This window comes from Tenrec ecaudatus, chromosome 13 (assembly GCF_050624435.1).
Source record: "Tenrec ecaudatus isolate mTenEca1 chromosome 13, mTenEca1.hap1, whole genome shotgun sequence".
NCBI lineage: Eukaryota > Metazoa > Chordata > Mammalia > Afrosoricida > Tenrecidae > Tenrec > Tenrec ecaudatus.
The window spans coordinates 6,866,099-6,893,881 of record NC_134542.1 but is presented as its reverse complement, the minus strand read 5'-3'; the positions used below and the strand labels follow the sequence as shown (position 1 = coordinate 6,893,881).

The 27,783-nt window shown below is 54.3% G+C and overlaps 1 protein-coding gene across 1 annotated transcript in view; it reads left to right on the top strand.

Annotated features, from left to right (window-relative positions):
• The first annotated feature begins 13,439 nt into the window (after positions 1–13,439).
• Positions 13,440–27,783, top strand: part of EFHD1 (EF-hand domain family member D1) — a 31,183-nt gene continuing 16,839 nt past the window's right edge. Inside the window, exon 1 of the mRNA XM_075529909.1 lies at positions 13,440–13,723. Coding sequence (XP_075386024.1) covers positions 13,440–13,723 — 284 coding nt within the window. The remainder of the gene's footprint in view (positions 13,724–27,783) is intronic.

Below are 27,783 nucleotides of genomic sequence, written 5' to 3'. Positions count from 1 at the left end.
ATCATGACCCTCTAGCACTGGGCAGAACTGCCCCACGGGGTCTTCAAGGCTGGAAATCTTAACAGGAGCAGTTGGCCTCACTGTTATGTATATAAAAGGGCTTCAACAAATTCTTGGTGAAATCCATTCTCTTTCATTCCAGTTTCCATCAACTTTTTGAGCCCCCTTCTGTTATTATGCACCATTAGACGTTGTATCTGTATTGATGCCTACAATGTTGAGGTTTTTGCTGTTTGTATTGTGGTGAATAACCATAACTCTCTTTCTTTGTTGTTGTCGTCATTAGGGGTGTTCTAGTTGGTTTCCATGCCCCATGACCCTAAGCACAACAAAACAAAACACTGCACCATCTTGACAGCCACTATCGCCGTGCTGAAGGCCACTGTGGCAGCCAACAAGTCACTCCATCTCATCTACAGCCTTTCTCTTTTCACCTGACATAATGGCTACACGGTGGGCTTTGTGGTGGTTACATCATCTGCTGTCAATTTGAGAGGATTAAGCGTGAAGGGGTGGAGTTTAGCCTGTCAATCAGGTCGCAGCTTGATGACTTCATTTGGAGGCACTAAGGAGATAAATAGCTCGCTGGAGGCGGGACACAAGCTCACTCCCTGGGAGACATTGCTTCTGACCAGACACATGGAGCTACATTAGTGCCCTGAGCTGGGGGAGCCCCGTGGAGACCCCTGCCAGCGTTGAGATGCTTACAACACCACTAGATCCACAAGACTTCCCACCTACTGGCCTGTGACCTTCCTGCATTTGGTGTCGTTGCATGTGTTTCATGAGTCTGAAGAGGACTTTATAGATTGGTATTGGACAAATGGGCTAATATCGGACTTATGGACTTGATCTGGACTGGGCTGGGCTGTTTTCTCAATATTCAACTGCTCTTATATATATGGCTCTTTCTTATGCACTATGAGTGTCTATAAATTTTGTTTCTCTAGTCCACCCAGACTAACACAGGCTTTGATCTGCAAGGTCAGCAGTTCGAAACCACCAACCAACTTCTTGGGAGAAAGACAGGGCTTTCTATCCCTGTAAACAGTCTCAGAAACTCACAGGGTCAGTTCTACCCTGTCCTATAGGGTCACTATGAGTCGGCATCAACTTGATGGCAGTGAGTTTGCTTTTGTGTTTTTCTTTTCAACTCACTCTCTACCGAGCAAGGTGCCCGTCTCCCGGGAAGATTCCTTCTGATCACATTTCCAAAAGCACGTACAACAAAGTCCTGCCATCTTTGTATCTAAAAAGCATCCGGACTGTACTTTTTTCCAGTACAGATGTTTGTACTTTTGGCAGTCCACAGTATACTTGCTTACTCTTCTCCACCAAAACCATGATCAAAGCCATCGATTCATCCTCGGTCCTCACCCACTGTCCAGTTATTGCATGCACAGGTGTGACTGAGGGTCAAGCGCACCTTCGTCCTCAAAGTGGCATCTTTGCTTCTGAACACTTTAAGGAGTCTTTTGCAGCAAATCTGCCTAATGCAATACCTGGTTGGGTTTTACTGGCTGCTGCTTCCACGAACACTGACTGTGGATACGAGTAAGTAAAAACCTGGTTGACTGCAGTCTTGTCTCCACTTAACATCTTGTTGCTTGTTGGTCTACTTCTGAGGAGCTTTGCTTTCTCTGTGTTGACGTGTCATCCCCACTGAGGGCTGCGGTCTCTGAGACCCCTCTGTGGTTGCTTTACGTCCTCTTCACTTTCGGGGAACAGAGCTTGTCCACGAGTCTGCCTCTGATCCTGATGTCTTACTCTTTTACACATATTCCAGCATCTCAGCTGATTTGCTCCACATGCAGATTGAATAGGTATGATGAGAGGAGACAGCCCTGACCCACATCTTTCCCGATTTTAATCCACAGTGTTCCCTAATTCTGTGTACATTCTGCCTTTGGATCCAGGTACGGACACAACAAAGTGTATGGAACCCCCCTTCTTTGTATCCGAAGTCCGTTATGATCCGAACAGTCTTTGCATAGTCAACAAAACAGACGTAAACACCATGCGAGTCCCCTCTACTGTCAACCAAAATCCGTCTGATGTCAGGCAGGCTACCCTTCCATCTGCACCCTCTTCTGAAGATGGTTTGGGCTCCCATTTGCCTGAGGTACTCAACCATGAAGGGCAAGTTTCAGCATCTCTTCTGACATTCACCTGCACCGTTTCTTTCTCTCATGTCTTTTCCATGGATGTTCTTGATGTCCGTCCACAGCTCATCAGGCCTCCTGTCATGAGGCAATGCATCAAGTCTGTTCTTGAGATAGTCTTGAAGTTCGGGTTGGATGTGCTCATGGTCTCGTTTTTTTGGCACTTGTGGACTTGATGTAATTTTCTTTAACGTCCACCTGAACTTGAGGCTGTTGGTAGGTGCCATTGAGTCGGTTCTGCACAATGGAATGAAACGCTGCCCAATTCCACACCGTCCTCACACTTGTTCTCAGTGTTGTAGCCACTGGGTCAACCCAGCTCAGTGAGGGCCTTTCTCCTCTTCCCCGCCCCTCTACCAAGCATGATGACCTTCTCCAAGGACTGCCCTCTCCTGGCAGCCCGTCAAAGGCAGGAAGAGGAAGCCTCGCCACCCCGGCTTCTAAGGCGCTCTCTGGCCGTGCTGTGTGCGAGAGAGACCTGTTGGTCCTTTGGGCAGTCCACCACGTCTTTCTTTCTTTGTTCTTTGGAGTTTGTGTATAAGGTGTTCACGTTTATGACTTCCTTTAACATCAATAAAATCCAGTTGGATGGCTTTGTACTCTGCATACAACCCAATATTAGAACACAGTTATTAGCTATGGTTTCAATAGTCATGAGTCATACTTGAATTTCCCTTAAAAGGGAAAAATTTAGTTGGAGAAGGGTTTGCTGAGGGAAGTATAGAAAATGGAATGATTATATGATAATAAATAAATAATAGGAACGATTGTAATAATTTGTGAATAATGTATTAAAGATGAGGACAACTGAAAGCTTTCACACTCGTACAACCCATTTTTTCTTCTTTTAAAGGGTAAAATATTAGTAACATAAAGATGAAAACACAAATAATGAGTAAGAAAGAAAAGACCACCATCAATATTGTTAAAGCCAGGGAAGAAATGTTTGCCATCGGGCACGCAAGAGATACTTGCCCCTAGAACAAATTCAGCTTGGGTCAAGAGGGAGGCCAGCCAACCAAGCATCAAGTTCTACCCGGCATCCTCAAGCTTACAGTGGTCTCTGTCTGGTAGTAAGGCTGCTGGAGACCCTTGCCTGTGGCTAGCGGGGATCTGCCAGCAGCTTACTCTGACGAGATGCTCTGGAGGTGGGTTTGGAGCTCTCACTGTCCTCCACAGCTTTCTACAAATTGGGTATTCACAATTTAAGCTCTGATACTTCGGCTTTCATCATATTTGAATTTTGTTATTGTCGCCTTTGGATCACACGAGCTGGTGGGCTTCTTCCACGTGGACTTAGTTGACTCCTCGCTTAGATGGTGGCCTGTTTGAACACAAGCCTTTAAGACCGCAGACACGATTCCCACTGATAGCTGGGCGCCATCTGCTCTCTTCACCACACTTTGCTGTAGCACCCCTAACTTCAGTGACATTTCATGAAGGTGAGTATGGAGCAGAGCCACGTCGTCAGCACTATCTGTTCTTGGATTGGGGTTACGGTTCAGTGGGGGCCCAGAATCCGTCTGCTTGTGCATGGGATGCCCACGGCTCAGGTTTACTTCGGTTTTGTCGTATTGTGACAAGATCAAAACCTCATAAGACCCACAACACCAACATCAGAAACAAACCAACCAGCAAAGAAGCAAACAAACAGAAAACAAAACAATACCTTTCCCCTCCCCCCCCCCAAAAAAATCAAAGACAGAAAATGCAGGAAAACAAAGACCCATGGGAACAAAAAGTGCAACACTGTCAGGCATCCCCCGCGGTCTAAGGCGACAGCACTGCTCGCATCGTCCGCTTTCCCAGTGACAGCCCTCCGGACACCGTCGGGACGCGGAGTCTATGGGCGCGCCTTCCTACCCATGAGGTCTTGCCCTCCTCCGTTCCAGCTCCCTTTCCACTGAGCTCTGCGGACCCACCCGAGGATGGAGACAGGCGCCAGGGGGAGTCCACACCACACTTCAGAAGCATCGATGATCCTGGGGTTTTCACACGCCCAGGAGGCCACCGAAAATACCCTGGCCTGGGTCAGGCACCCCTTGATCCTCAACGTAATAATGTTGCTTTTCAATGTTCTAAAGAGGTCTGTGCAGCAGACTTACCCAATGCACTGTGTCATTTGATCTGATGCAAACGGCTGCTTCCAAGAGCAGTGATTGTGGATCCAAACAGACAGAACCCTTGACAACATCAACCTTTTCTCCACTCATCCTGATGTTGCTGCATATACTCGTGTATAAGCCGAGTTTTTCAGCACAGTTTTTATGCTGAAAAAGCCCCCTGTCGGCTTATACTCGAGTGAGGGTCCCACTTACCTGTTCTCCGGTGCAGTGCAGGTGTTCTCCAGTCTCTCCCGCTCATCTGCGGGCACCTGCAGCCTCTGTGGGTGGTCCGAGGACTGCTGATCTCACCGCTCTTCTTCTCTCCTGCACGCCGGCAGCCTCTGTGTCGTCTGTGCCGTACTGGGCAAGGACCTGCCCGCTTCCGTGTGCTGGTCCCTGGGGCACACGACATCCTTGTCAGATGAATGTTGGATGTGGCCACGCTTCAGGGCTGTGACCAATGACGTAGCCTTTGCAGTCTTACCTGTGCTTGGTCACGCCCCCTTGCTCCGCCCAAGCATTGCTGAATACAAGTACCAGTATATCTCTGGTCTTGGATATATAGTACATTCATCTACAGTACTTAGTCTGATATATTTTATTAAAAAATTTTTATTAACCCCTATCTGGATCCAGTGTTGACTATGCTCGCATAGAGCAGCCTGTGTTAGGGCCCATAATATACACTCTGCGTTGTGTATACTCTGCGTTACTGCAGGTGTTGTATTAGCACTTCCCATGTGTGTCAGCATATGTGGTCATGCTGCGTATGCAGCGACACAGTGGGTACACAACACAGTGTGTATATTATGAGCCCTAGCACAGAGACTGCTCTGTGCAAACAGTTATGTCAGCACATTCTGGAATGTCATCAGCCTGCGTCAGGCCTCAGACTATGCAAGCTGCGTTGTGTCCCTGCAGTAAGACAACGTGCATAGTTATTGTCCACATCATATTGTTTTTGTTGACCTTCTTTTCCACTTACAGAGCTAGTTTACAAAAACATTTGACCCACTGAAGCCTCAATTAATGTAATTTTATTGGTATCTACTTTTATTTAGAAATTTACCAGTCGCCGCTGCATGTCCCACCCTAGGCTTATACTTGAGTTAATGTTTCCTAGTTTTTTATGGTAGAATTAGTTGCCTCGGCTTTTATTCGGGTGGTCTACTATTCGAGTATATACGGTACCTCCCGGTCCACTTGTGAGGAACTGAACGCACAGATAAACCATGGATAGTTCCATAGTCAGCCCTGGCCTTGTTGTAGCTGTTGACATTGAGCTGCTCAGTCACGGTCATCTCTTCCCTTAGATGTAGCCAATTTGATGCTTGTGCAGTCCATCTGGAGGAGTCCATGGGTACAGTTGCTGAATGTGTTGTTAAGATTTGCCATAAAGAAGTCCTTGGTCTTGCAAAATCTTATCATTTGATCTCCAGCTTCTATGGGATCACAACCCAACACATAACTACCACAGGGTGTAGACAGCCTCATCTTTCTCTCAAGGAGCGGCTGGTGGTTTTGAACAGTTGACCTTGTAGTCAGCAGCCCAACATGTAACCACTAGGATGCCAGAGCTATGAAACACATCCTGCTCCAGTCTGGTTGTATTAACATAACAAAAGAAAAGTCTATTCCCAAACAGGATCACATTCACAGGTCCCAAAACACACAAAGGAAAGCCAAATTCCCAGCCATGGAGTCAGTTATGACTCATAATGACCCTCAGGTTTGGAGGTTGTGAACATTTACAGGAGCAGAAAGTCTCTCTTTTCCCTGAGGAGCAGCTGGTGGATGTGAACATCTGAACTTGCAGTTCGTAGTCCCAGGTCACATCAGGGCTAATTCTCACCATAGGTTTGTTTGGGTTTTGTTTTGTGGTGGGGAGGTGTTGGGGACATTAATCAATCCATACTACAATATTACTAGCGATGTTTTTTAAAACATATGTCCTTGAGTTTATATTCTTTTGTGCTTGTGTGAACTTTTCTAAGACACACACCTAAGAACAGGAGGGTTGGGGCATTTTCGAATGGTTTTACCAATTTACCCGCTCACCAGTGGTACGTGCTAGCACTTACTGCCCACATACCCAGCCGACATTGGTATTGTCAGGTCTCCCAAGAGCGACCAACCCCATCGTGGGAAATGGTCCCTTCTTGTGGTTTCATGAGCAATTCCATGATTACTGGAAGGCTGAGCATGTTTGTGCCTGTTGACCTTCAGGCCTGTCATTGTGCAGACCCTTCTGTGAATTCCTTGTTTGTTGTTGGTAGCTGCCGTCCTGTCAGCCCTGAGGCATGGTGACCTGACTTGTAACAGAACACAATGTTGACTCGGCTCGTGCTGTCTTCACGGTGGTTGGTGTGTTGAGTTCATTGTCACAGCGATGGGCTCAACCCATCTGACTGAGGGCTGCCCTGGTTTTGTTGATCCTCCACCCAAAGGAGGCCTGAGATAAATGCTCCTCTAAAAAACAAACCCAGCTGGGGGGTCTCACAGGAAAGGCCTTGTGAGTGGCTTCTAAAAAGTCATAGCCTGGTACACAGATGAAGTGTGAGTCCGCTCTGTAAGGCAGGGGTCACCGGTGGTTAGTACCAACTAACTGGTTTGGTGTGGTTCCTACTTTAGCATTCAAAGTTGTGTTTTCTCATTGGGCTCCACTCAAGTACTCCCTCAATGCAAGAATATTTTCTTCTATTAAACTGGCATTCCATGGATGCTCACCTTCTCCACACGATTGCTGAAGACAAAGCAGGTGCATAAGCAAATGTGGTGAAGAAAGCTGATGGTGCCCGGCTATCAAAAGATATAGCGTCTGGGGTCTTAAAGGCTTGAAGGTAAACAAGTGGCTATCTAGCTCAGAAGCAACAAAGCCCACGTGGAAAAAGCACAACAGCTGGTGCGATCACAAGGTGTCGAAGGGATCAGGTATCAGGCATCATCAGAACAAAAAATCTTACCATAGTGAATGAGGTGGGGGAGTGCGGAGTGGAGACCCAAAGCCCATTTGTTGGCCACTGGAGATCCCCTTGCAGAGGGGTCTTGGGGAGGAGATGAGGCAGACAGGGTGCGATGTACCAACGATGACACATACAACGTTCCTCTAGTACCTAAATGCTTCCTCCCCCCCGCCCCCACTATCAAGATCCCAATTCTACCTTGCAAGTCTGGCTAGGCCAGAGGGTGGGAACCAGAAACACAGGGAATCCAGGGCAATGATCCCTTCGGGACCAGTGGTGTGAGGGGCAATACTGGGAGGGTAGAGGGTGGGTGGGTTGGAAAGGGGGATTATAAGGATCTACATGTGACCTCCTCCCTGGGGGACGGACACCAGAAAAGTGGGAGACGTCGGACAGGTCAAGATATGACAAAATAATAATTTATAAATTATCAAGGGTTCATGAGGGAGTGGGGAGGGGGAAGGGAGGGGAAAAAGTGAGGACCTGAAGCCAGGGACTTAAGTGGAGAGCAAATGTTTTGAGAATGATGAGGGCAATGAATGAACAATTGTGCTTTACACAATTGATGTATGTATAGACTGTGATAAGAGTTGTATGAGCCCCTAATAAAATGATTTTTTAAAAATTGTCTTTTCTATGGGTTGGTCTTTTCCAACCTTCTGAATATTGTCCTTTTAAATCGTTGGTGATTATTCTAACAGCAGGGTGTGGTAGTTACATAATCTGGTGACAATGTGAGACTATTAAGAATGAAGGGGTGGAGTTTAACCTGTCAATCAGGTCACAGCTTGATGGCCTCGTTTGGAGGTGCCTAGGAGATATAGCTCACTGGAGGCCAGATTCACACCCTCTCTCTGCGAGACATTCTTGCTGACAAGCCACATGGAGGTATGCTGATGGCAGCCAGAGCCTTGGGGCTAGAGAACCCACATGGAGACCCATGCTAGTGCTGAGATGCTTCCACTGCCACTGGATCCCCAAGATTTTCTACCCACTGGCCTGTGATCTTTCTGTACTTGGTGTCATTGCATGTGCTGCGTGAATATGGGCTAATATAGGACGTATGGATTTGATCTGGACTGGGCTGGGATGTTTTCTTAATACACAATTACTCTTTGATATAAAGGTCTCTATTACGTCTCTGGATTTGTTTCTCTAGTTAACCCAGGCTAACACACATTGTGTGTTCAGTTCCAGACCTGAAGGGTGATTAAGGACCATATTCTTGGGGATTTACTAGTCTCTATTGATCAGTCAGCCTGATCTCTTTTGTGATTTGGGGTTTTGTTCCACATGTTTGTCCCACTCTCTCCACGACCTTCTAATGTGATCCTTTTCAGAACAGCTGGTAGCAGTCGCTGAGCACCATCTAGTTCTTCTGGTCTCAGGGTTGTGGAGACTGATGTCTGTGTGGTCTGGTGGTTTTGTGACGTAAGATGGAAGTCTACTCTTTGTGCCTGGCAGTATTGGGTCATCAGCAACAGCCAGGAATGTCTGAATTTCCACAATTGGACAAGTTAGACCGCTTGGGGCACACGCCGAGAACAGAAGCTTCCGTTGTCACCGAAGGAAATAAGTTAGGTTAAAAACCCACTGTTACCCAGTTGTTGTCCACCCATAGCAACGCCATGGGACAGGGTAGAACTGTCTCTGTGAGTTTCCAAGAGACCGTCACTCTTTACAGGAGTCGAGAGCCGTCTTTCCCTTTTGGAACAGCTAGTGGTTTCGAACTGCTGACCTTGCAGTTAGATAGCCGTCCAATGTGCAACCTACTATGCCACCGGGGCTCCTTAAGGTATGCTAAAGGGACTTAAAATCCAGTCCACAAACCACTGACCACCATTCTCATAACAAGAAGCCCTCAGCTGAGTTTCCTTCTTCAATGCGTTCACATTAATGAGCTTTGCAGACGTCAAGTCTCCTTGTCTCACAAATAGTCTCTATATTGTCAAGTCACAGGGCTATTACTATTTTGGGGTTGTTTTTTAGAATGCTTTATTTTATTAGACTAGACTGATCACACATGGTCCAAGAAAACTCAAATAGCAGACCAAATAGAATCAGATGCTGAAGACTGGTCTTCAAACAGCATGGCCAGTGAGGCCTCGTTTGCCTATGATCTCGCCAATATGAAACCACATCCACACGTCAGTGGCCACCCACCCATTCAGCAGAGCTTCTTTGACTGTGAGCTGTTTGAAGACACCAGTCTGAACACTACTGACTTTTTTTTCCAGGCTGCAGGGCTCTCAGCAGGGGGTGGAGCAACCAGCTCCACCCTGGCACAGTGCCAACATGTGGGTTCACCATCCCCGGGGGCCTCTCCTCCAAGTTACGGATCAATTGGGCCATGGTTCTAGGAGAGAAAGTCCATGGCCCGAAACGGCCGGTTGAACGTCACCTCCTATTATTTAGCTTTGATAATCCTGAGATATGAATTCATAAACCATGAAATTTATCTTTTTGTAATCGACAATTCAGTGGTGTTTTTTGTTAGAAATTCACAGGTTTGCGGAACCAATACCACGATCTAATTTGAGAATATTCTCAATCAAATGAGGGACTGAACAAAGAAGCCTCTAGAATAAATACCTGCCAATTAAGCGCTTACCAAGATTCTTAGAGGTCTTTTCCCTCCGTAACAAATCAGAGTCCTGGGATCTTGAAAGAAGCCAGCAATCCAAATAGTGGCAAGAGGGGAGATCCTGGAGATGGAAAGCAGCCCTGGGTTTCTGCTTACCGGGACGATCTTCTCTTTCTGGAACTGAGTGTGCGCAGGCTTCTCTGTGTTTGTAGATAAAAACATGACTTCCTGGGCAACTTTTCTCAAAGGATTCAGACTTGTGTTGACCCATCCAGGTCAAAAGATGCACCTCATCTTGTTCGGATGCCACAAAGAAACTAGAATAGACTCATGGGGAGGGGGCTGGCAGACCGGGTCTTCCAAAGATGGCCACAACGATCTCACACCATCTCACATGCTCTCCTGACTCGAGATGCTGACACACCTCCCTGGAGAGGTGGGTCTATGTTTCCTCCCCTTGAACTGAGCAGACCTTTGTGACTGCCTGGACCAGTAGAATTCAGCTGTGTGACTTCCAAGGCCACACCATACCAGGTGATACAGCATCTTCCTGTCTCTCTTTCTCTCTGGAGATGGCTGCTCTTGGGACTCAGCTGCCGTGTAGGGAGGAAGCCAGAGCGGTATGAGCAGACCCTGTGTCAGCCAGCATCAGCAGCTAGATGGAAGAGAGGATGGGCCTCCCCATGATTCTTGGCGCTGCCCTAGTCTTGACATTGCCTTTCATTGGCACCAAGCGGCTCAGAGAAGAGCTTTCTCCGGAAGCGCTGCCCAAATTACACATTTGTGCGCAGAACAAACACTGCTGTTGCTTGAAGCCATTGAGTTTGGGGATGGCTTATTACAGAGCAAGAGAAAACAGAGCAAGAAGCCTTGGAGGCTAGACGTAGACTCTCCTTTAGGCTCTCACGGGAACGTTAGTGAAATGAGCGAGCTTTGGGATCACAGTGCCAGCTCCCTGCACATAAAACGTCCTTTCTGTGTATCTTTATTGACACATGCAGCCTCTACTTTCTGATAATGGCTTTATATGTTTATTGTAGAAAATTCATAAAAACTGAAAACAAAACCCCACTGCTATTGTCTCCATTCTGACTTACAGTGACCTCTCTATACAGTTTCTGAGGCAGGGAGCCAGGTTAGCCTAGTGGGTAACGTGTCCGCGGGCAGCTAACCTCAAGGTTAGCGGTTTGAAACTAGCAGCTGCTCTGTGGGAGAAAGATGAGGCTTTCCACTCCTGTAAAGTGTGAGTCTCAGAAGCCGACAGGGACAGTTCTACCCTATCCTATAGGGTCGCCATGAGTCAGAATTAATTCTCCTGCCAGACAGCTGGTGGCTTTGAACTGGTGACTTTTCATGGGTTTAGCAGTCTAACACATAACAGTATAAGAGAATGAAAATGATCCGGATCCCCAGCATTTACAGCAATTTGGTCTTTCTCCATTTAGTCGTTTTTCTAGACAGAGAAACGCCATTGACAGAACGCGCCTAGAATTGCCGCCAAACCCAGCGCACTGCTGTTCTGACTCACAGCGATGCTAGAAGGAGCCTCTTTGGGTTTCTGGACAGGACAGAAAGCCTCACCTGGTGGATTTGAATTGCTTCTCACCTGGTGGATTTGAATTGACAGCGGGAGCTGTCCAGTGCACATCCCAGGACCACGGGGACCTTTCACACGTGAGTGATTCTATATGAGCCTCACTCGAATGCACCGGGTCTGGTCCAGCGATGCATACACACCATTTCTGCAGGGACTGATCCTGCCAGGGAGCGCTCCATGCCCGGTTCCACCGAGGCTGGGCGAGGCAACTGATGGGCATCCTCCCCCCCCCCCCCCCCCCCCCCCCCCCCCCCCCCCGCCCCAGGTCCTAACCATTGTCTGTGAGGTGCTTACAGGGCCTCACTTAAGGAGGGGGGCACTGCTGATTAAATATGCGCACTATGCAAACCACGCTTCCCTATTTGGGGAGACACAAAAGAAAAAGTTGCATTGCATTTAAATCCACCATCAACTCACACCAGGATTTTCAACATCACATTCGCCAAGGAAAAGGCCCCTAGAATCTGCTAAGGTAACTTGAAATGTGTATTTTTGAATGTAAAAATATATATTGCTTTAATGGGTACAAGAATGAAGAAGAGGTTCTAAAATTGATTGTGGTAATGACTGCACGGCTCTTTAAAATATATTCAAACCGAAAATGATCAGGGCAAAGAATATACAGATGTGCTTTATACAATTGATGTATGTCTATGTATGGATTGCGATAAGAGTTGTATGAGCCCCTAATAAAATGCTTAAAAATAAATAAATAAAAGACTAATATATATATATATATATATATATATATATATATATATATATATATATATATATATATATTCAAACCACGGAATCGCATAGTTGGTGTGTGAATTACATGTCGATAAAAAACTGTTAAAACAATTTTAAATTTTAAAACAATTTTAAAACAAAAACATTGCTTTGACATCTTTATGACTCCCTCTCCCCTCTCCCCAATAAATAATGTAAAAAACATGATTGCTTTCTGTGTAACGTTTCTCGTTGATAGGGGGCTATTAAGAATTTAAGGCTTTTTTTTGGGGGGTGAAATCTGTCACAGTAATCACACACATAAAAGGTTTAACACACACAGCACCAGGATTTAAACCAAACGACCCCCCAGGCCCGAAGTCCTTGTGCACCGCTTGCTCTGAAACTTAAAAACACAAAACCTTGGGCATTGGCGCCCGAAGGACATAACTTGGAAGTAAAACGTCTGCACTTGGTAGGAGCAAGACAGGTTGAAAAGATTTTACTTGATACAGTTATTTAAAAAATACCTGTTTTTCCTAACATATATGGTATATATTAAAATATATATATTTTTCTTTCTGTCCGCAGTCAGGCCCAAACAGACGGCTCGTGAACGATCCTTGTCCATCCCGCGCACGCTGGTCCGGGGTCCCGGCCCCCCGCGCCCCGCGCCGTGGACCAGCCCCCCCCCGCCCGCTGACGTAACGGACGCCGCCCTCGGCGCCCTGGGGAGCCCGGCGGAGCGCTTGTTTTTCCCACTGGCTCCCAACGCGGACGGATCCGTCGTGCGGTCCCCAAGGGTCCCGGAGGGTCCCTCCCCGGCTCTCGGGCGCTTTGGGTTTTCGGAACTTGGGTTGCAAACACTTCCCCCCGCCCCCGAAGGGCGTCCTCGAGCCCCCCGACCCCGCGGGGGCCACGCGGGGCGCTCATCTGCCCCAGAACGGAACCGCCCAGGGGGTCGCCGAACTTGGTTCCGCAGCCGTTCGTTTCCCCGAGGGTCCCGGGCTCCCCCAGAGCGGGGCGCGGGGGCAAGGCCGGCGCCGATCCGGGGTCCCAGCCGCGTCCCCGAGCCGAGGCCAGGGCCCTGCGGGCCGGTGCCAGCGGCGAGTGGTCGGGGCACCTGCGGCCCAGGCGGGCGGTCCCAGCGCGGGCGCCTCCTTCTAGCCGCCGCCCCGCCCCGCCGCGCGCCCGCCCGCCGAGCTCCAACCGCCGCGGCCGCGGAGTCTCCCCGGCGCCCGCCCGTCTGCAGCCCAGCCGCCGAGCAGCCGCCGCCGCCGGTCCCCGCGCCCCGCCGCGTCCCCAGTCGCCGCCATGGCCAGCGAGGAGCTGGCGCGCAAACTGCAGCGCCGGCTTCGCCGGGTGGAGGCCGACGAGCCCGAACCCGCGCCCCACGCGGCGCCCGCGCCGGAGCCGGTGCCCGCGCCCCCGGTGCCCGCCGCCAGCGCCGACGCCGAGCTGAGCGCGCAGCTGAGCCGACGGCTGGACATCCACGAGGGCGCGGCGCGGCCCCGCCGCTGCAGGGTCTTCAACCCCTACACGGAGTTCCCCGAGTTCAGCCGCCGCCTCATCAAGGACCTGGAGAGCATGTTCAAGCGGTGAGCGCCGCGCGCGCACCTGGCATGGGGGCAGCGGGGGTCTCTGATGACATTGCATGGGAGGGAGGGACGCAGGGCGGTGTCCTTGGCAGTCGGTCCAGTGCCCCCAGTGCTGCGCGCCCCGCGTCTCTGCCACGCGGCACCCGTGGGACCCAGTCTCTCCCCTGGGACCCAGCTCCGACGTGCCCCGTGGGAGGCCCGGCCCGGGCTCCCCTTGCCTGTGGCGAAAGGAGCCGGCGCCGTTCCCAGGTTCGCTCCAAGCGCAACTTCTAGGAAAGGAGGCGCCAGCGCGCCACACCTGCTTTAGCTCCCCGGGGAGAAAATTCGTCCTCGGTGCCCTTTTATCTAAGCGAGCCCTAGTGGCGCCGTGCTTTCAGCGCTCCACTGCCAACTGAGCGGCCCGGCCCGGCGGTTGGAACCACCCTCCAAGATGCGCAGCCTTGGAAACTATGGCGCAGCCCTCTGCCTTTTAGGATCGCCACGGGATGGGGAGCAGATGGGCGCTTTGGGTTCGTTTGGCTGGATTTGGACCCGTTCTGTCTTTTAAAACAAAAGAGCAAAGTTAATCTTTGGCGGCTGCGCGGGGGTCAGAGGCCCAAACCCAGGGTAAGAACTGGGAGTTGGTTAAACTTGTAAAAGATACATGGTCTCCCCTGCAGAGAGAGGGAGTGTGTTGAGGGGACCCCGCTGAGCGGCATCTGTTCTAGTTCTCCTTCGCCCTGGGGCAAGAACCGGCCTTAACTGCTAGCAGCGCGCCAGTGGGGGACCCTGCCCTGCCCTAGGTCAGCCCCACCGGATGAGGAGACACTAATCTGGGCACCTGGGCACAGAAGCCCCCTGGATCCCCAGGGCTGCTGGGGTGCCCCCACCAGTCGGCCTTGGCTCTACCTGGGCCGCAGTTTCCCTATCTGGAGAATGGGGCCAGTACTAGTTCCAGCCTTTTAAGGCCCCAGAGCGCTTTGCACCCGGTAAGTGCCTATGTGAGCTATTAATAATATTTCCAGAATCGGCCGGAGACCGGAAAACTGCCTGGGGGGGAGTGGAGGCTGCCGGCCAGGTTGTGTTTGGAGCGTGCTTTTTTTTAAGGGCATGGAATGTATTTGCCCTCCTGGGAGATTCTATTTAAAGGCCCACAACTGCCTGTGTGCCTTCCAGAGCCTCCCCACAGCCCACTTTCCCCACCACTACATCCTGAGCACCCTTTTCTGACTTCTCAGGGTTCACACCTGCTGGGTCTGTTTTGGCCAATTCACAAGGCAGAGTTGGTGGAAAAGAAAGGGGCAGGGGTGAGATGGGAGAGTCCCAAGGCTGCCTGCCCAAGGGCCCTCTGATTTCTTAGCGTGCTGATGCCTTTCAGTGGAGACTGGTGTCTGCTCCCATCTCAGCAGTTCCAGCTGGCCCAGGGGGGCATCCGGAGGACTGGTTACTCACAGACTCAAACTCAGAGCCACCCGCTAGGACAGGTGCTGCAGCCCCAGGGAACGGGCTGTCCAGCACCGTCAGGGGGCTGTGTTCCTCGGGATGCTGGATCAGCTGTCCCCGTTCTCAGATGGTGGCAGTGTGGCCACAGCGGCTCCAGGACATCCAGTGTGGAAGAGTAGCCCCAGCGAAGGCCTTAGGATGTCTGGTCTGCAGGCGGCTTCTTTATTGCGTCTCCTTTGGCTCTGCACTAATTACGGGGGCCAGGGAGAGTCATTGTGAAGCCCCACTCTGCAGTGAGCTGTGCAGCCCCACCCAGGGCCCTGGGAGCAGGGGAAGAGGAGACTGCCGTCATCCTGCGCCCTTACTGGGTGGGGGCTTAGGGATGCTCCTTGGGAAGTTCACCTTCGCCCTCAGCCACCAGTCCCCTGAAACAGGGGTGCCCCCCTGTCACCCCCCTCCCAAAGAACCCTTCCTGGGACAGGAGGGTTAGGGCCACCGAACCTAGAGCCCCCGAGCAGTGGCTGGGGACATCATTGCGTCCCCTTTGGAGCAGGCGGGCAGAGGGTCAGACTCAGCTTCCTAACTGGCCTCAGGCAGGCCGTAGAATCCTCCTGATCTCAGGTTCCTTGGTGGAGAAGTGAGCACAAGTCTCACCCTCGCTGTGAGTGCAGAGCCCACCCAGAGAGGCCCCCAGGAAAGGCCTGGTGACCGGCTTCCAACAACCAGTCGTTGGTTGGGAACCGGATGGAACACCAGGTGGACACCAAGGCACTCGAGTCACCAACTGTCAGAATGGCTTTTTACTGCCTTCCCATGAGGGCTGGGGAGCTCCCACGAGGCAGGGGCCGGCCGGCCAGGGTCACTTTCCTGCCCCCACGTTGGTTTGGAACCTCCCCCATTCCTGTTGCCACGGTGAAGTTCTCCATCAGGAGTCCGAAGGGGAGGGAGAATTGGGGCCCTGATTCCAGGCCTGTTAAGGGCACTCACAGGCAGGTCGCTTAATCTCGGCTGTCCCATCTGTGGAATGGGGACAATGGCCCCTTTCAGGGAGATGAATGGGCACCACCCAGGGTGGTAGGGGACCTGGGAATGGGGCCTCCTGCCTCTGCTGTGGCGCCAGGCCCGGGGGCCGTGTCCGGAGTCCTCCCAGGCCCTGCACCCCAGCTGCCCCGCCCTCCCTTGTCTTCAGGTTCCACAATAGAAAGCCCTGTTCCCTAGCCTCCTCACCCCAAAACTCAGCCGACCCCTCAGCACCTGCTCACTGGCTCTCTTTGGCTTCTCCCTGCCCGCCTTCCCACCCCACCCTGCTCACCAGCCAGGATAGTCACCCCCATGCAGCTGTGGGTTCTGTATCATCTACTCCCAGGGCTACAGGGCTATAGCTGATGGACGGGATCCAGTCTACACCCTTATCTCATGGGGACAGGGGGAGTAAGCTAACAGGTCAGGTTGGCCAGAAACAGATGGTTCCCCCACCTTCTTGGCACCTGTCTTTCTGACACCTTCCGGAACTCTTCTCCCACCTGTCCAGCTGGCTCTGAGTCCTTGTCTGCCCCAGCTGGCCAACCCAGGGGACCCCTGGCAGCCTCCTGCCCTTGCCCAGCTGTAGTGCCGCCCATCATTCATGCCCAAGGCAGCTGCTGTGGGTTTGGCTCTGTGTGGCCCACGCGCCCCAGCCTGCTGGCCAGCCCCACTTTGGATGCTTCTTCCTCTTTTATTTCAATGGCACAACGTACAATGTTTGTGAGCTACGTCTGAGAGGCCTGAGGGCCCCTTTTGATCAGATTTGTCCACTCCTTCCTGTGACCTTGTTCTGCACTTGGCCACTAGCTGAGGACCCCACCCCCACCCCGACACAAGGAGAACCCTGGGGCTTCCTGACCTGTCCCAGAACCTACCCCGTCCAGTGGCATGCCACCTTCTTGGCCATTCCCGGGCCAGCCAGCTGGTTGGCCCCATTCTTCCAACTCGCGTGTCCAGTCTCATGCCCGCTTTTTCCTTTGTCCTCTTTGGTCTCTATGCTTGTGTCCCTGGGTAATGCCAGTAGTGAAGGGCTCAGCCACTAACTGAAAAGGTGGCGGTTCAAATCCACCCTAAAGTTCCTTGGAAGAAAGGCTGGTCATCTCCTTTGGAAAGACCAGCCATCGGACACTCTGTGGAGCAGCTCTGGGAACACGGGGCTTGCCATGAGTTGGCATGGGCCCAACAGCGTACTGTGGTGATGGTCTTTGCTGAAAGTTTTAAAACAGATGCATATATATATATATTCAACTAAAATATCCCAAAGAACCCCCCACAGAACACGTGTTTTGTTGTGCTTGTGAGGACAGGCTTGTTTTCTACTGGGCTACTTTCCACATCCTATCCCTTGAAGAAGCAGTGCTGCCAGGCTGCTAAGAACCTTTTCAGAGCCAGGCTGGTGGGTTCAAACCACCACGCCACTGTTTGCTACCCACCAGAGGGCTTTGTAAAAATGCCCATGCCTCAATTTCCCCACCCACTGAATGGTGGTAGAGTAGGGCCTACCTGGTGGGGCTCTGGGGATGATGAACTGAGATGGCCTGTGGATTGCCGAGTGCCCCCCCCCTGCCTCTGGTGAGGGCCTGGATGTACCTGGTTTTTCATCTTAGCACTGAGCTGGGGTTCTGCTGACTCAGATGTTTTATGTGGTTCCCTCCTTAAACGCCGAATAGTCCAAGAACATGTTGGCATGGTGGATGGAGCCTTTGAAGGTAGTTTAATTGGGAGTGTGGTCCCGGCCTCCTGGTGAGTTACAAGTTCTCGGGGTGATGTGTCCTGCCTGGTGGCCCTTGGAAGGGTGGTTCTCTCTTCTCTTCCCCCTGTTGGGGGATAGGAGCTGGGTGGGAGTGTGGCGAGACCCTCTAAGGGGGCCTTTGGATTTAGAAGGCCTGGACCCGTAACAAACAAAGACAGCAGGGTCTCCCACTCCAACAGAAACCTGCCACACACTCTGCCATTGAGTCGACGCCGACTCACGGCGACCCCACGCGGCAGGGCAGAACTGTCCATGGGTCTTCTTGATGGCCACGCTTCCGGAGAAGCCTTGGCAGTGCAGTGGTTAAGAGCTCGCTGGGCTGCTAGCCGAAAGGTGGGCAGTTCAAACCCACTTGCTGCTCCAAGGGAGAAAGATGTGGCAGTCTGCGTCTGTCCGTCAAGGTGGACAACCTTACGAACCCCACAGAGCGGTTTTACAAGCTGGTTGTTAGGAGTTGGGATGGACATGCCCGCAATGGATGTGGGAGTGTTTTTAGGGGCGGAGTGCCAGGCCTTTCTTCTGCCGTGCTGCGGGGTAGGTTTGACAGTCAGTTTGTGGATGAGTGGTTAAGAGTAGAAACCATTGCCCCTCGCAGGGACCTCCGGAGGGTCAGCCCAAGCCAATCCACTGGGCTTCTCCCCGCCTGAACAATAAAAGGAAAGCAGCAGGGATGGTCAGCCCGCCCCCTGCCACCCCCACTATGTGCCAGGAGTCACACTCCAGCTCAGCAAGAATATGTCACCTCCAGTGAGAGCTTGAAGATCCAGATTCCAATGTGGCCAGACACTTGTTTGCCTGAATCGACCTGTCCGTGGGGGGTGGGAAGGGGGGCCCCCAGCTGAGTATAGATTCCCACAGATGCTACCAAGCAGGCTGGGAACGTTTAAGGTGGACTTGCCCCCCCCTTTTTTTTTAGCCCCCTTTTTAAAAAAGCGTTTGACTCGGGTTTGCTGTGGATGGTCAAGGTTCGAAAAACAAAGCAAGGAAAACGACGGGCTCTTTCCCAACCGAGAAGCTACTTGGGGTTCTTGGAGTAGGCAGCCTTTCCCCCCTGCCCCCCCCATCTCCCTCCCTGGGCCCACACAAATATGTGCCTCTCTCTCAAATGACGTGTTGTAAGAAGAAAGTGAGTGTGGGAAGCCAGGACGGCGGCAGCCCTGCCAGAGAAAGTCCCCCACTCCCTTTCCAAACGCGTTACTGGATAGCCGGCCCGAAGAATAGTGGCCTGATTTTCAAAGAAGAGCGGCCAGGGCGTCCAGAAGAATCCGACTCCACTATGCGTCCAAGGGTGGGGGTAACATGAGCTGCAGGGCGCGGTCGAGGTCACGCAGGAAATTTTAATGACCGCTGGTGTAACCGAGGGCCACCTCCAAGAGGTGGTGACTGAACAGCCCCTTAAAGACCAGACCCCCCCAACCCAGCGGCTCAGAACTCAGCTGGGTTGCCCAGTCAGTACAGGAAAAGCCTTGCGTTGGAATTCCCCAAGGAGAGGGTGGGAGAGGAGAGGCATTCCGCTCTGAGAAAGTTGTCTTTTTGGTTGAAGAATCTGATGTGTTGACGTAATGGGTGGGCCGCCAGCTCCTGGCTCCTGGTCCCCCAGGCCAACACCGAAAGCTGCCCACCCCAGGCCCTTCCAGAATCCCTCAGCTGGTTCCCCCCACCCTCCACTGTTTATGACCACCCTAGTCTTGCTTAGGAGCCCTTGCTCTCTCTCTTCATTTGGCTCCTCTGCCTCCCTAGTCCAGAAGGGCTTTGAGGAGAGAGACACACACACACAGTCAGCCGGCATCTCTACTGGGCGTCCTGTGACTCTGTTTCCTTCAGGCACTCTCTGGTGCCTGCTTCGAAGCATCCCCTCTAGGGCTGGCGACCTTGGTGCTCACTTTGCGTGTGGGTGTGGGCATGGGTGCCTGTGTCCAGCCTGCCGTTCTGCCTCCGGTCTTAGGCCGGCTGCTGAATGAAGGTGAGTCCTTCAGTGCCGGGCGCCTGAGCTGGTGCATGCAGCCTCCTCACAGCCAGACCCTGGTTCTGGGCCAGGCTGGGGCTCTGAGATCAGGGCCTGCTGCCAGCCACACCGAGCAGGGTCAGATCCAAGTGTGGAGACCTAGTGCCCTGGTCCCTTCCCCGTTTGGACTGCCTCCCGCGGCCGGGCCGAGCCGAGTGTGCAGCCTGCGCCTCTGCCAGCCTTTCTATCAGTTGGCAGGAGCAGGAGGGCTGTGCCGAGGGCTCGGGCTACCCTGCGTCTAGACCTGGGCGCTCTGCAGAGGGACTAGGTACAGCAGCTCACCCCAGCCCAAGGTCAGCCTGCGTGGAAGACCTCCCCAAGGCCCCACGGCCCACCCCTCTCAGGCCCCTAGCCAACCCACCCTCCCCATCTCTCCTCAATGGTGTGGCTGGCGCACTGGTAGCGAGTAGTGGTTCCATGTTGGGCTTCAATCCACGGTCAGCAGTTCGAGACCACCAGCCGCTCCTCGGGAGGAAGAGGAGGCGTTGGGCCCCCGTAGAAGAGTGACAGCCTCGGGAACTCACAGGGCGGTCCTACCCTGCGTATCGCGTTGCTGTCAGAATGGACTTGACGGGAGGAAGATTGGTTTGTGCATTTCGGTCTGGTCCTTACAGACTTGCAGCCTCAGAGACCGTATGGGGGGGGTCACTGAGCAGGGACAGTCGGTGGCAGTGGGCTGGGTGGGGTGTGAAGTGCGCACTAGCAGAGGACACAGCTAGAAGTGTTGGGAGAAGAAGCACAAGCTTGGCCCTTCAACCTGTAAAACAAAGCCATCCGAAGGGTGCTTTGATCACACGGGCCTTGAAGAGTGGGCATCCGGTCTCAGCGGAATTGCCTCTCGTTGAATGTTCTCGCTTCAGCCCAAGCCCATGGACTGGGTGCCCTGGTCCCTGCCAAGGGCCCCGAGCTCTGACAGCTACCCGGGAGGGGCCTGGCACTCTGGGTGACTTCTCAAGTAACGTGAGCCCTCGGGGCCCTGCGGGCCCCTTCCCGAGCCACTGACCCACTCAGGCCTGTAAGCGAGATGCGAAACTGGTAAGTGACCCTCTCAGGCTGTCCTCGAGCCCGCGTGACCACCACGTTTAACTGGGTCACCGGTTCTGGCCCAGTGTTCTTTCCACTCCGGGAGCTGCGGGCCTGGCCCCTGGCAGAGCCCGTGGATTTAAGGTGGGGTGAGCTCCCCCTGGCCCAGCCTCATTGCACACTGCTGCAGAAATGCTCCGAGCCCCCCAGCTTTCTTGACTGAGGGGGCCCCCCTGGGGCTTTCCCTTCCTGTTCTGAGGGTGACTGAGCCTACCTTCGCCCACGTCACTGGTCTCGGCCCCAGTATTTTTCACTTCGGCCCTGAGTGCTGGCTACCCTCCGCCATGTCCCCAGGGGAGGTGCTGGGGGGGGGGCTGGGTTGCTGGAAAATTTGCACGTAGCTGACACAACCCTGTGAGTTGGGCTGCTAACCGCACGGTTGGTGGTTCAAACCCACCCTCGGCTCTGCAGGACAAGGGGAGGTCTGCTTCCATGAAGGGTGGTTAGGGGTCAGAAACGGCTGGGTGGCCGTGGGCTTTAGGCTCAGCACTGTGTGAGGCCATTCCGTTAGTGAGACAGGCACCAAGCAGGACAGTAGTGAGGGCCAGTGCATTGGGTTGGCGGCCTGGGTGGCCATCTGCCCCACCCCTCCTCAGAGTCTTCTTGCAGGGGCAGGGCCCTCTGATGGCATGCATTTGGTGGCCAGGCCCAGAGTCCACTGCTTGTCTCACAGGCTGGGGTTGGGCCTCCTTGCTAGGCCTCCTTCCACTGTCCCATGGTGAGGGGGAGGGTCTCTGCCCTGACCACACACCCCATATCTTTTCTTTACAAAGTTCCCAGCAGGTTGTCACCCTGCAGGGTGCTGTCCTGGTTTCCTTTGCTTCTCACCCAAAAGGGAAGGGGACTTGCTGGAGACAAGCAAATGGGAACCTTGGGCCCCAGGGACACCTGGCAGCTCAGCCCTACACACAGCAGGTGAAGCTAGTGGTTAGCCCCGTGCCAGCCCTGGGTCCCCCTCTCCCCGCCTCCTGCTTCCCCAAACATCTCTCAGCTCACCCACCCCCACTCCAGAAAAACCCAGCCTTCAGGAAGACAGCATGCCTGCATGAGCTGGACCTGTAGACCCCTCCACCTTCCGGGAACCTTCCTGCACCCCTGAAATGGCACAGGGCCCCTGGCAGGCTTTGCAGTGGACTGAGTTCCTCCTCTTCCTCCCCAGCCTCCCCCTGCCCTCCAGCTGCAGCCAGCCCCACGATTTGGCACCTGAACTGTGTCTACCTCTCCCTGGGGCCAGGAGGGGCGGGGCCGGCGTCCCCTCCGGCCCTGGTGAGTACATGTGAATGGGGTGTGACAGTGAGTGTGAGCAGGTGTGTGAGCGTGAGGGATGAGTGTGTGAGAATGAGATCAGTGAGAGTGAAGGGAGTTTGAGAGTGGGTGTGAGCGTGAAGGGGGGTTAGGAGTGTGAGTGAAATGAGTGAGTGAAAGAGCCAAGTGTGTGTTCAGAGGAGAGCTAGGGACAAAATGCTAGGGGCGGGGTGGGAGGAATGCTGCCGGAGGAGAAACCTGAGGTCAGTGGGCGCCCCCACAGAGCCTGCCTCTCCCACCTCACTCCCTGCCCCTTGGGGCTGGTGCCTGGCCTGCCCCACGGGGCGAGGATCTGAGGCCTGGCGACGGTGTGGGAAGGACACCTTGCCCAGTCCTGCCCTGGCTTCACGATGGTGGGTGCCGTCCATGTCACTGAGCCTGCACTGGGCAGCCACCGGACCCTGTGCTAGCTGTCGGTCTTTGCCGAGGGCAGTCCGTGGTGGCAGGGCCTACCACCGTCAGGTCTAAGGAGCTTGGGCTTTCTCTAAGACAGCAGCAGGGGAAATGGGGGTGGGCAGGTGGGGGGGGGGAGGACAAACCCTTGGACCTGGACAGTCCCCAGAGCCCATCTTGGTCAGGCAAAGTGAGGGGCAGTCACGGGGCAGCCCCCTGTTTGTGGCTGGAATGCTCTTCTGGACTTAGGGCCTGGGGTCACCAGGGAGGGATCTTGCCAAAGGCAGGTCTGAAGTAGGACCAAAAAAATCCACATTTCTAACCATCGTGGGGCCAACGCCCCGGCTGCTACCCCGAGCACAGCGCCTGACTGACTCCCATACAAAGCTTCTCTGTGAAGAAGAGCCAGAGGGTGCTGGTCATCCCCAAGGCACAGGCAGCCTCCCTCCCCCACACCGAAATGTCTTCTCAGCCATGCCCGCTCTGAGAACCCCTGCTCAGGATCTCTGGGGAGGTTCCGGTGGCTAGGTGAGCCTGGGGCAGACAAAACCTGGCCGGTTCTTTCTTCCTTAATGGCACGGTTATTCCCGAGAGGTGAAAACCAAGAAAGGCCAGGCTCTGCACAGTGGACGCTGGAAGTCCGGATTCAAGGGGGAGAGGTGGGGAGGCCCAGAGCTCCCAGACACTGGGACCTACTGTCCTTGCCCAGGGGGACCTTTGGCTGGTAAAAGAGTTGCTTCTGGTAAGAGCTGCTTTTCAGGGTGGCTCTGGCCATCGAGGGTCTCAGGGCCTGTCTCTCCTCACCCCCCGACCAGGGATGATGGCCGGTTCTCAGGCAGCTCCAGCTGGGGCTGGTTCTGATTTGTAGCTATCCCATGAACCAGCAGAAGGCTACACTGCCTGGGGTCTCCCCACCCCCAGCCCCATCCTCGCTGCATGCTCTGTCTGAGCCCGGGCGGCAGCCCCCGTGACATGGCATCCGTCTCACTGAGGGTCTTGCCCACCAAGTGCCTTCTACTTCTCCAGGCCTGATGTCCTTCTCTAGGGACCGGGCCCTCCTGCTAACGTGACCAAAGTATGGACTACGAAGTCTGACCATCTCTCATCTAAGGAGTCTTCCTGGTACTTCTTGGTCCCCCCCCCTTCCTGGCAGCCCGTGAAAGGTTCTTTGGTGGCCCCGTAATTCAAAGGCAGAAATTCATCTTCGGTCTTCCTTGTTCACTGTCCTGCTTGGGTCCGCCGAGGAGGGCGCTGAACTGACCAAGTCTTGGGTCCCCTCGGTCCTCATACGCAATGGTTTTTTTGTGTGGGTTTGCCCGTGCAATGTGTTGCTTCTCTGGACTGCTGCTTCCACGGGTATTGATTAGGGATCGGAGTGTGACAATGCTCTTGACACCTGCAGTAGTAATATCCAGTGACCCCAGAGTGTCCTTCCCTGCCACACAGAGAGCTTAGAGCCTGCGTTGGGCATCCCGGATGGCTTTCTCGTGGGCTACAGGTAGGAGTTTGACCAGGTGGGGCCACTAACCACCACTCCACAGCACAAGACAGAAACAAGAACCAAGGTCACCACCCGAGAGTCGCTGCCAACTCATAGCGCAGGACAGAACTGCCCCAAGGTTCCCCAGGGAGACTGTCATTCTCGTGGGAAGGGAAAGCCCTGTCCTTCTCCCCAGGCATGGCTGGTGGTTTCGAACCGCGGACCTGGAGGATCGGACCACACCCAACAGGGAACCACAAGACCTCACCACTCGTGAGGAATGAGTGAGGCGGTGTGGCCCAGGGCCTGGCACTTCATAAGCGCCCCGTCTGCAATGGAGGGGGGTGGCTGAGAAGAGGCTGTGGGCTGATGCTCCGGGTGGGCGGCTGCTGTGAGCTGTGAAGTGACATGTTTGAAGTCTCCCCCGGGGCGGTGTGTGCAGGTTCCGCCCGTCTTGTGCATTTTTCCAGGTCCGGGCCCTGAAGGCGGTGACTGGGATACCCAGCTTGCTGGAGGGCCCCTTTGAAGGGGCAAGGATGCCCCACTAGGGAGGGGACGCTGCCCCTGTGGTCACTTTATAGCCCGCCAGGACTTTCAAGTGCTGTTGCCGGAACAGAGGAGACTTGGCAGGCACCTGGGAGCGAGCGCAGTGAGGGGTGTCAGAGTGGCCTGGCCAGGCCTCGGGCACTGTCCCTCCCACGTACAAGACTGTTGGGGTGAGCTGTATCGTTTCAACCAGTACCATTCAGGGTGGTGTGTCCACCGGGCTTCAGAACCATCACTGTTGCTTTTCAGGCCTTTCTGGTAGTCCGGAAAGAAACTTCCGACCCATTCTAGAATGCCTCCTCTTCCTCTCCCAGGAGCCCCCACCCGCCCTGGTAGTTCGGCATCACTCTCGACCCCGTGGACGTACCTGTTGCAGCTGCCAGCGAGTCCTTTCCAACCCTTAGGGAGCCCCACCCCCGTCCGGCGCCCTCCTCACCGTTGTCCCGCTGTCTGGGCCCACGGTTGCAGCCACTGTCCGTGCAGATCCTGGACGGCCTTCCTCTTTGTCGCTGCCCCTCCACTTCACCAAGCGTGACGTCCTCCTACAGGCCCCGCGGGGCCAGACAGCCACTTGTCCTGTTGTGTCTGACTGACTTCTCCCAGCGCCACGTCTTCGAGGTCCCAGACCTGAGCCCCTGTTCTTGACCGTATACTAGTCCGTTCTGCAGGTGGATGTGCCACCTTCTGCTTGTCTCTTTCTCTTTGGATGCGCTGAAAAAAAGGTGCTTCGTAGCAATGCTGCTACGGACATGCATACAGAGTCCCGCTCAAGATGCTCTGGGCCACGTGGGGCCGAAGGTGATTTGTCGGAGAGCTACTTAACTTTTTAAGGAACCGTCCCTCCCCCAGGGGCTCCGTCCTTCACGGCCTCTGCTCCCCCTCCCCCTGCCCGGGGCTCGCTGTGTGCACCTGCCGTCTCTCACCTGAGCCGGAGGATGTGTGGGCTTGCTCTGCACTGCTCCCGCCTTCTCTGCAGGCCACCATGAAAGCCCAGGGCCGTCATCTCAACGAAAGGGGTCTTCCCGGTCGCTGGGAGTCCTGGTGGTACAGAGGTCACAACTCTGGTCTGCCAGCTTGCTGGCCGGCTGTTCACGATGGGGCAGTTTGCTGCCCTGAAGACGTACAGCCTTGGAGATGCCCACCCACCTCCCGGGCCCCGGGGCAGTTCTCTGCCCTGCAGGGTCACTGGAAGTCAGAACGGCCCAGGGCAGTGGGTTAGGGTGTTTTGAAGCGGTCACTGAGTTGACCACCCTCCCAGTGTTGGGTGACCGGGAGAAACACCTCTCACCAGTGTGCCCTCGGGGTGCCAGGTGCACCCTCCTGCAGGGGAAAAACCCAGAACCATGTGAGGACTGTCAGGGCCCCACGTGCCTCTTGCAAGTTTCAGACACATTCCCATGTGGAAGGCTCTGGAAAGTTCCACACCGCCGAGACCTGTTGACTGACCAGGGAACCGTGTCCCAGAGCCCGCCCTCCCGGCCTGTTTGCACGGGCTCGTCTGACTTTTCAGGGCTCGTTCGTGGGGGCGTCTCAGCCGGTGGCCCTTCCTGTGTTTAGCTGAAGTCGGCCTCGCTCATTTCCACACACGCAGCCCAGGTCTGGTGCTCCCTCGGGGATCCTGGTGGTGGTGGTGGTGGTGGGGGCACATGTGGTCTACCCTCTGTTGCTCACCTAAAAGTGGGCGGTCCGGACCCACCCGGCATTGCCGAAGAAAGGCCTGGGTGTCCACCTCAAGGATTACAGCCCAAAAAACCCACTGGAGCCACATGGGGGCGGGTGGCCCTGCATCAGAACTGACCCCAGCGGAACAAGTTTGGGTTTGTTTTGGAAAGGCCACCCAGGGTCCTGTGGTGCTGACCGCGCTGATTTCTTCGTCCGGGAGCAGGAGCGGTGAAGAGGGGCCCGGCGGCGAGTGTGGCAGTTACACGCTGCCCTGCTCATACCAAGGTCAGCAGCTGAAAACCACCAGGCGTTCTGAGGGAGGAAGACGAGGCGCTCTGTCCCCGTGAAGAGTGACAGTCTAGGAAACCCCCAGGCGCCGTGCTCCCCAGTCTCGTAGGTGCGCCCTGAGTCGGTGGCAGTGGTGGTGCGTTTGGAGTTTGATGTGGTTAAGGGAGACCTGGCGTGGCAGAACACTGACGGAAAAGGAGGCCCTTAGCTGGCCTGGCGCCTCCTGCAAAGAGATATCTCTTTGCAGCCCCAATAAGAGTTCTACTCTTTGTTACAGGGCCACTACGAGTCAAAGTGGATTTTAGGGTGGTGAGATTTACGACGTCCAGCATTCTTAAGCATACGTCAGAGCCAGTGCTGCAGTCGGCTAACTCGCTGTGCACGCTTGAAAGCTGGACGTGCAAAGTACGTCATTCATGCACACTGTGTGTAATTCACCACACTGTGTGGCCATCCAAACCCGAACCCAGCCTGCGGCTGGAGAGTCGATTCCGACTCACAGCCACCTGGAGGGACAGCGCAGAACCGCCCCTGCGAGTTTGCACTGGAAGTGGATGGCCTCTCTCCCCCACGGGCTGGCAGGAGGGCTCAGACTGCAGACCCCCTGCTTAGCAGCGTAACCCTGCACGCCAGGACTCCTCTACAGCTGCGGCCACCTAGCTGTTCCCCAAGCCTTCTCATCACCCCACACGGCAGCTCTGCACCCAAGGGCAGCCACACCCACCCACCCACAGCCCCTGTGCTTTTCCGCCTCTGTGGACTTGCTGACTCGAGATGTTGGTGTCGTGGGTCACGAGTCGGGCTGCTCACGGCGAGGTCGGCAGTTTGCACCCACCCGCCGCTCTGCGGGACAAAGGGGAGGCTGTCTGTAAAAACGTGTAGGCTCAGAAGCCCTTGATGGAGAATGCCAGCACTGACTGATTCCATCTTGGATCATGGGCTCTGCCTGCCTGTGTGTGTGTCCAGTCTGGGGCTGTCTGACAGGTCACAGCTGCCCAGAGCTCCCCACAGCCACCCAGCTGTCCTTAGCCCGAGGGCCGTCCTCGCAGCAGGCAGGCTGAGTGCAGAGACTGCAGAAGGGGGCATGGCAGATGGGTGCT